General features: G+C 44.2%; 1 protein-coding gene across 1 annotated transcript in view; it reads left to right on the top strand.

The window, feature by feature from the left end:
- Positions 1-9578, top strand: part of COLGALT2 (collagen beta(1-O)galactosyltransferase 2) — a 131633-nt gene that overhangs the window by 92759 nt on the left and 29296 nt on the right. Inside the window, exon 7 of the mRNA XM_024133893.1 lies at positions 7336-7412. Within this exon, the coding sequence (XP_023989661.1) occupies positions 7336-7412 (77 nt within the window). The remainder of the gene's footprint in view (positions 1-7335; positions 7413-9578) is intronic.

The following is a 9578-nucleotide window of genomic DNA, read 5'->3' as shown; positions in this document are numbered from 1 at the left end:
TCAGTTATTTTGCTATTGATTCCTTCTAGAGAATTTTTAATTTCATTTATTGTGTTGTTCATCATTGTTTGTTTGCTCTTTAGTTCCTCTAGGTCCTTATTAAACGTTTTTTGTATTTTCTCCATTCTATTTCCATGATTTGGGATCACCTTTACTATCATTACTCTGAATTATTTTTCATGTAGACTGCCTATATCCTCTTCATTTGTTTGGTCTGATGGGTTTTTACCTTGCTCCTTCATCTGCTATGTATTCCTCTGTCTTCTCATTTTGCTTAACTTACTGTGTTTGACGTCTCCTTTTCACAGGCTGCAGGTTCATAGTTCCCGTTGTTTTTGTTGGCTATCCCCAGGGGTAAGGTTTGTTCAGTGGGTTGTGTTGCTTCATCTGCTATGTATTCCTCTGTCTTCTCATTTTGCTTAACTTACTGTGTTTGACGTCTCCTTTTCACAGGCTGCAGGTTCATAGTTCCCGTTGTTTTTGTTGGCTGTCCCCAGGGGTAAGGTTTGTTCAGTGAGTTGTGTTGGCTTCCTGATGGAGCTCTTTCTGGTGGGTAGGACTTTCTGGTTTTGTGTTTTGGGGTGTCTGTTAACTGATTATGATTTTAGGCAGCCTCTCTGCTAATGTGTGGGGTTGTGTTCCTGTCTTGCTAGTTGTTTGGCATAGGGTTTCCAACACTGTAGCTTGCTGGTCATTGAGTGGAGCTGGGTTTTAGCATTGAGACGGAGATCTCTGGGAGAGCTCTTTCTGATTGATATTATGTGGGCTTGGTATGCCTCTGCTGGACCAATGTCCTGAACTCAGCTCTCCCACCTGAGAGGCTCAGGCCTGACACCCAGCCAGAGCACCAAGACTCTGTCAGCCACTCGGCTCAGAAGAAAAGGGAGAAAAAATAAGAAAGAAAGAAAGAAGAAGAAAATAAAGTTATTACAATAAAAACTAAATATAAATATTGTTAAAAATTAAAAAGTAAAAAAGTAATAATAAAAAAAGAAAGATGGAAAGAAGAGAGCAACCAAACCCAAAAACAAATCCACCAATGATAACAAGCACTAAAAATTATACTAAAAAAAAAAAAACAAACCGGACAGACAGAACGCTAGGACAAATGATAAAAGCAAAGCTATACAGACAAAATCACACAAAGAAGCATACATATACACACTCACAAAAGAGAAAAAGGAAAACAATATATTAAAAAAAAGCAAGAGAGCAACCAAATCAATAAAGAAATCTACCAATGATAATAAGCTCTAAATGCTAAACTAAGATAAACAAAAAACCAGAAACGAATTAGATGCAGAAAGCAAACCCCAAGTCTACAGTTGCTCCCAAAGTCCACCACCTCAATTTTGGGGTGATTTGTTGTCTATTCTGGTATTCCAGTGATGCATGGTACCTCAAGTTGATTGTGGAGATTTAATCTGCTGCTCCTGAGTCTGCCCCAAGAAATTTCCCTTTCTCTTCTTTGTTCACACAGCTCCTGGGGTTCAGCTTTGGATTTGGCCCTGCCTCTGCATGTAGGTCACCTGAGGGCATCTGTTCTTCACTCAGAAAGGATGGGGTTAAAGTAGCAGCTGATTCAGGGGCTCTGGCTCACTCAGGCTGGGGGGAGAGAAGGGTCCGGATGCGAGGCGAGCCTGCAGCAGCAGAGGCCAGCATGATGTTGCAACAGCCTGTGACACGCCGTGTGTTCACCCAGGGAAGTTGTCCCTGGATCACAGGACCCTGGCAGTGGTGGGCTGCACAGGCTCCCAGGAAGGGAGGTGTGGTTAGTGACCTGTGCGAGGGAAGTTGTCCCTGGATCACAGGACCCTGGCAGTGGTGGGCTGCACAGGCTCCCAGGAAGGGAGGTGTGGTTAGTGACCTGTGCTTGCACACAGGCTTCTTGGTGGCGGCAGCAGCAGCCTTAGCATTTCATGACCGTCTCTGGGGTCCACATTGATAGCTGCAGCTCGCGCCCATCTCTGGAGCTCGTGTAGGCGGTGTTCTGAATCCTCTCTCCTCATGCACCCCGAAACAATGGTCTCTTGCCTTTTAGGCAGTTCCATACTTTTCCCCAGACTCCCTCCTGGCTAGCTGTGGCACACTAGCCCCCTTCAGGCTGTGTTCACACAGCCAACCCCAGTCCTCTCCCTGCGATCCGACCGAAGCCCGAGCCTCAGCTCCCAGCCCCCTTCTGCCCCGGCAGGTGAGCAGACAAGCCTCTCGGGCTGGTGAGTGCTGGTTGGCACCGATCCTCTGTGCAGGAATCTCTCCGCTTTGCCCTCTGCACCCCTGTTGTTTTGCTCTCCTCCATGGCTCTGAAGCTTCCCCCCTCCGCCACCCCCCGTCTCCGCCAGTGAAGGGGCTTCCTAGTGTGTGGAAACGTTTCCTCCTTCACGGCTCCCTCCCACTGGAGAAAAAGGAAAACAATATATTAAAAAAAAGCAAGAGAGCAACCAAATCAATAAAGAAATCTACCAATGATAATAAGCTCTAAATGCTAAACTAAGATAAACAAAAAACCAGAAACGAATTAGATGCAGAAAGCAAACCCCAAGTCTACAGTTGCTCCCAAAGTCCACCACCTCAATTTTGGGGTGATTTGTTGTCTATTCTGGTATTCCAGTGATGCATGGTACCTCAAGTTGATTGTGGAGATTTAATCTGCTGCTCCTGAGTCTGCCCCAAGAAATTTCCCTTTCTCTTCTTTGTTCACACAGCTCCTGGGGTTCAGCTTTGGATTTGGCCCTGCCTCTGCATGTAGGTCACCTGAGGGCATCTGTTCTTCACTCAGAAAGGATGGGGTTAAAGTAGCAGCTGATTCAGGGGCTCTGGCTCACTCAGGCTGGGGGGAGAGAAGGGTCCGGATGCGAGGCGAGCCTGCAGCAGCAGAGGCCAGCATGATGTTGCAACAGCCTGTGACACGCCGTGTGTTCACCGAGGGAAGTTGTCCCTGGATCACAGGACCCTGGCAGTGGTGGGCTGCACAGGCTCCCAGGAAGGGAGGTGTGGTTAGTGACCTGTGCTTGCACACAGGCTTCTTGGTGGCGGCAGCAGCAGCCTTAGCATTTCATGACCGTCTCTGGGGTCCACATTGATAGCTGCAGCTCGCGCCCATCTCTGGAGCTCGTGTAGGCGGTGTTCTGAATCCTCTCTCCTCATGCACCCCGAAACAATGGTCTCTTGCCTTTTAGGCAGTTCCATACTTTTCCCCAGACTCCCTCCTGGCTAGCTGTGGCACACTAGCCCCCTTCAGGCTGTGTTCACACAGCCAACCCCAGTCCTCTCCCTGCGATCCGACCGAAGCCCGAGCCTCAGCTCCCAGCCCCCTTCTGCCCCGGCAGGTGAGCAGACAAGCCTCTCGGGCTGGTGAGTGCTGGTTGGCACCGATCCTCTGTGCAGGAATCTCTCCGCTTTGCCCTCTGCACCCCTGTTGTTTTGCTCTCCTCCATGGCTCTGAAGCTTCCCCCCTCCGCCACCCCCCGTCTCCGCCAGTGAAGGGGCTTCCTAGTGTGTGGAAACGTTTCCTCCTTCACGGCTCCCTCCCACTGGTGCAGGTCCCGTCCCTATTCTTTTGTCTCTGTTTTTCCTTTTTTCTTTTGCCCTACCCAGGTACGTGGGGAGTTTCTTGCCTTTTGTGAGGTCTGTGGTCTTCTGCCAGCATTCAGTAGGTGTTCTGTAGGAGCTGTTCCACATGTAGATGTATTTCTGATGTATTTGTGGGGAGGAAAGTGATCTCCACGTCTTACTCCTCTGCCATCTTGAAGGTCTTCCTGTCTGAAATGATTCTTTTATGTTTATTTACCTATGTTTACATCTTCGGGACCCATGTAATATTTCTGGTATATAATACATGGTCAGTGTACAAAAGTGGGGAAATTGGAGCCAAGGCACTTCCACTTCCCTCTAGGTGAGGAAAAAAGACCTCTGCAAGTTCCAGCTGTGGCTCCTATGGCAGCTGGCGCGGTGGCACTGGCTAACACTTTTAAAAGCACTCTTCATGTACTTGCTCATTTAGTACATTAGGAGCTGTATGGAAAATTAGGAGATGAATGACAGGAGCCTAGATCTTGTAAAGGTGATAGTAGTAAATGGGTTGTGAGGCATGAGGAGATTGGCTGTGCAAATCAGAGCATGAGGCGATGGGAAATCTTAGGTACCTCTTCTCAGTAATGACATTTTGAGGCAACAGAATGTCATGTAAAGTTTATTAGGAATATTGGATCTGAAGTCAGAAGATCTAAAACTGAGTTCCAGCTCTGCCAATCACTCACTATTTGACCTTGGCAAGTCTACATCTGGGTTGGTTTCAATTTCTATATCTATAAAAACAAACAATACCACCGCCCCCCCAAAAAAAGTGAAGATAAAATGACATGGTGATTATGAAATCAGTTAACAAATTGTAAAGCACTTAAGTGCCAAGTGTGACTGTTATGGTCAAGAACAGAGCTGTGCCTAAGGAAGAAGGTTATTTTGGCAACAGTGTGCATAATCAGTTATAATGAGGCAAGACGAAGAGCATGCAAGTGTTTGAAAAATATTAAAATGGCCCAAGCATGTGAGTGAGGGAGGACCTGAGCTAGGGTGGTAGCTGCAGCCATGGAAGAAGTCCAGGAGAAACTATAGACAAGTGTTAGGATTCGCTCCAAGCACAATCTCTCAAATATATTTCTGGGCATGACTGGGCTGGTACTTTGTACACTGGATGGTGTGTGCTCCAGTGTAGACCACAGAAAGAGCAACAAGGGAGCGAGAACTTACCTAACTGAGCTATTGTGAACCCAGTCCAGTTGCCCAAGGCCAACTTGATGCTAATGGCTACCAAGGTCTAGCTTTGGGGGTAGAGGAGAGTGGGGGTTAAGGGTTCAGGTGCAGGAGTCAGACCTAGGTTCAAATACCAGCTCTATGAGCTCTGTGATCTTGGGCATGTTATTTAAGTCTTTGTTTCCTTATCTGTAAAAATAGGGATCCTCAGACCTATCCTGTGGTACATGTTATGAAGATTAAATAAATGTAATTACATATGTCAAGAGTGTAGCCCAGAGTGCAGTGAGTAGTAAGATCTCTATACCAATAGTTATTATTATTCCTAGATCTTGAAACTATCCTGGAGCCAGTGAAGCACATCCCAATTGGTGGTACAGTGAGGGACATGTATGGAGAGGGATTCAAAGAGGAACTGAATTAATTATGAATGATGGAGTCAGAAATGATCCCAGACAAAAGCTGGGATGTACCTAATCTTCAAGTCTGATGTCAGCAAAGATGCATCCCTTCTCCCCACATAGTAAGCTTCTTAAGTCTAATTAATATCATCTCCTGTTTTTCCCTATGGCTTAGCTCTACCTTCAGTGACAAAACCCAGGCCTGTGTCTCATATTTCTGCTCAACGGTGGTTTTCATGACCAGCCACTTGTGGCTTTTGGGGGGATACTTGTCCTGTGAACACAATGACTACCCATGTTTGATGGAAGCAAAGTGGCTAAAAGCAGACTCTTTGGCTGAACCGTTAAAGCCAGGCAGCCCATGTGAGTGCCAAACAGAGACCAACAGGGTGGAAAGGGTAACCCGAAATATAACCCCCACCCAAGTCTAAGGCCTGATGAGAGAGGACCAGACAGCTCTTCAAACAACATGAACAGGAAGGAGCTGGTATTTTAAGATTTTTTTCTCGTAAAAACCTAACGCTGTACATGGTGACCCCACAATCAACATTTGTTGATTTTAAAAGAAATTAATGGAGTGGGGTGGAGCAGGGAGGACCAAAATATTCTGGGCTGCTGAGGGAAACAGAAACACACGCACTGTGTACTCATAGAAACGTGACGATTAGCGTCGGGATTGAAATAATAAGACCAACTCTTGTGTTTGGCTTAGGAAACCTGTTTCACTACTTTCTACGGTTTCACATCATTTGATCATAAGTGAAACTGGATGTCGTGGTTTCTTTTTAATATACCAGTGGGGTATATTAAACCAGTGGGGTAAGTTAAACAAATAATACCCTTTGGACAGGATCTCATTCAGGACAGGTGATGTTATGCTGGAATATCAAAGAATGCTGAAATCTCGTTGGCTTCATACCACAATGGCTCGTTTCTTGTTACGCAAAGTCTACAGTGGTCCTCGTATCTTTCCTGGGCAGCTGTCCTCCACATGTTGGCACATCATTCTAGGCTGCTTCAAATTTTTGGCTTCTCCATATCAACATAGGCTGCTAAGATCATTGAGGTGGGGCTGGGGCAGGGGTGGGAGGAGGGTTTGGAGAGTTGAGTGGCAGCAGCTCATGTGGCCATGACTAACCTGAAGGTGGAAAAGCCCCTCTCATATGCCTGAAATAGAGGGGAATGGATACTGGTGAACAGTAGCAATGGCCATCAACTATAGTTCTTCAAACCCCAGTTACCAGCTCTCACTTAACATTTTCCTTGTATTACGTCTTCAAGGAAAACCAAGTGAGTACTTTGAGTTTGTGAAATACTAAAAATTTTCAAGACCTTCTCAGGTTCTTTAATCAATATTACTTCCAACCTTTAAAATACATAGTTTATAAAGAAAGCGTTTTTAGAGTATGAAATAAATAAAACTTTTATTACTTGAGATGCAACACCCCTCCCATCTGGAAACTTCCTTGTTAGCCCTGTACCAAGTTCTGGGATGTGGGCTGGGCCTTGGAGGTGAGTTTACGTTAAAATAAAGGACCTTTTGAGTACCTGTAGCTAAACCTGCCTGGATGGGATTTCCAAATAAAATAGTTCCAGAGTTTTACAATCTTAAACATATAGAAAAAAAGCATTCTTTAGAAAAAAGTCCAGCCTGTTTCTGAGCTCTTTCATCATGGGCCACTGTGAGTAGTAGCTAGGAGTTAGTGAGCATTTACTGTGTTCATTTACTGTGGCTAGTGCTTTGCATGTAGGTCTCATTTAAATTTTATGACACTCTAAGAGATACACTTTTATTATCCTGATTTTACACACAAAGAAACAGGCTTAGAGAGGTCACCTATCTGCTCCAGACCTTCACAGACCAAAGTTTGGACCCAGGTCATCTGACTTTAGAGCCCTCACCCTAAATCATTACCCTAGACTACCTTTCAAATGCTCGTAAAATAGGCCTTGAGGGAAATGGAGCGAATACTGCAGTCTGCATATAAACAGGTGCTCTCAAAACCAGCGTTGTGACCATCTGGGGTTCTTATATAGCCACTCAGTCCTAGAAAACTGCTGAGCAGTTATCCCCTGCCCTGAACATGCAGGCTGTGTTTCTAGAGGTCAGGCCTGTGGTTGGAATGCTGTTCTCTGAGCCTCTCACTAACAAAGCACTCTGTGTGTTTCTCATGTCTTCCAGTTGACCATCCTCCAATGGAACCTTCCCAGTTCGTCTCAGTTGTCCCTAAATATCCAGACAAGATGGGATTCGATGAGGTAGGAAAGGTGTCTGTGTGTGTGTGCATGTGCACCTGTGCACATGTGTACATCATGCATATATGTTTGTATCAGAACACAAGCCTGATCACACGACTGGGAGCCAGCCAGACCAGCTTGGCTGCTGAAAAGAAACCAAGGTCTTGGAAAAGGTTCTCAGTTTTTGTTGTGCCTCAGTTCACTTATCTTAAAAAAGGAGCATCATGGTAAAAGTAAATTAATGATTGAGTCAGAAAGACGTTACTATTTAGTCATGAAAGTGATATTTTCTAGATATTGCCATATTTTATCAAGATTCAAGGGTAAGGTAAAGAAGATATATATTTTAGGTATTGGAGGACTTTAACTTTATTCTGAGTAAGTGGAAACCATTCTGGAACATTCTTTGCTTTATTTTCTCTCTGCTGTTTTTCCATGGGAAAAGATTGGAGGGCAGAGTTTAGAAGACAAAGAAAAAGTGAAAAAAGAAACCTATTCTAAAATTCTCCCTTTCGGCAGGCAAGAACTTCATAATAGTGCTCTCAGAGTCATATTTATTATTAAGTTTCAGTTGTATAAAGAATGAAGCAGAAATATAAAGAGATGCCTGTCTTAGTAATATGCACAGCAGATACTTGGTGGGACCAGAATTGTGACTCCAAATCACTGAATCCTTCATGGGTCCCTCATGTCACATAACTGCTGATCAGTGTTCAGGAGCTTGGTGGTCTAGAAGCTAGGACAGTGCCTCAGGAATTCACAAACTGAAACAGAACTTTTCTGTGAATTTTGGGTATGTTATAAGCCAAGCTTTGTGCTGCATGCTCATTGCCACTGATTAATTGAAAGAAAATGCCTTGCTTATCCCCCTGTACTATGTCATACAGGTCCCCAAAGTACAGCCATCTTAAATTGCTGCTGGAACTGGAAATTGGGATTTATTCTATAAAATTTATTTGCAGGCAGACTTCAGGAATGGAAAGGAGTATTTCATGCATATTAAGTGGAAAGGAATTAGCAGCTATTATGATATTTCCACAGAGGGCAGGATGAGACAAGATGATTTTAAGTGTGGTAGAGAAGAATTAGACTAAAATGTACATAGTTTTATAAACAATCAGGGCTGCAGAAAAGTTGGACCACCCCAGGCACTGAACCCACTTCCACATATTACTACAGCTTTCCTTCCCTGCAGCTCTGACCAGCCCTCAGGTCTCCAGGTAGAAGAACCCAAGGGTCTTTACATATATTCATTTTTCCCTTTATAAACACATTCCAATGAGGATCAAATCAGAGCAGATACAATGGGACAAAAGCAGGATCTTCTAGCTCTGGTCTTCCATTTGGAAGGACTGGGTCACTCTTAGAAGCCTTCTGGAAAAGGCCAACTCTGTAAAGGATGCAGATACAGGTACTCTACTCTCCTGAACCCTGGTAGTCATCTCTCTGTTTGGAACAGAGATAGGATAGTGGAAAAAGGGATTTTCAGGGGCCTTTTCAACCTTCCCAGTACTCTGTGACCTTGCTGGTGGTGTCCGGGCTGCATTTGGCTGTGTGGCTTTTTGTTTGTTTACTATTCACTAAATATGAGCAAGCCGTCTGTGTTTTTCCTTCATGGCTGCAATTTTTATTGCACTTGTCCTGGCAGGAACCGGGACGGGATTGTTATTTACTAAAGTCTTACCAGACTAGAGGTCTTGGATCTGAGGGGACTTTTTGTGGTATTTCTGTTAATTTTTTGTTTTTTGTTTTGTTTTGCTCTACTGGAGTGACCTCAGGTAGCTCCGTGTGAACACATGAGGAAATGCCCATTCCTTTCCATAGCCTTAAAATTGGGAGATAGAACATGGCCCATCACAGTATGATTCTAAACAGGAAGAAAATGAAATATAAATGAACATGACTCATTAAGTTTTAAAATCCCAGGTACCAAGGCAAACAATTTCAGTCACCACAGAAATTGTTTTTTAAAAAATAATTGCCCAGTTAGATAAACAACGGAGGTAATGAAATCATGACGTACCTAATCCACTTTGCTCTGATTCAGATGGATGATTTCTTCAAAGAGGACATCTTGCTCCCCCCATCAGTTCTTTGCCCAGAGCTGTATAAATGGATAGAAGTGAGAATATTTTGTAAAAAAGAGTTGAAATTTTAGTTAATTTAGCTTTTTTTTTTTTTTTTTTT

The sequence above is a fragment of the Physeter macrocephalus genome, chromosome 4 (assembly GCF_002837175.3).
Source record: "Physeter macrocephalus isolate SW-GA chromosome 4, ASM283717v5, whole genome shotgun sequence".
Lineage (NCBI taxonomy): Eukaryota > Metazoa > Chordata > Mammalia > Artiodactyla > Physeteridae > Physeter > Physeter macrocephalus.
The sequence above is the reverse complement of the archived record's forward strand: the minus strand, read 5'-3'. Positions and strand labels throughout refer to the sequence as shown.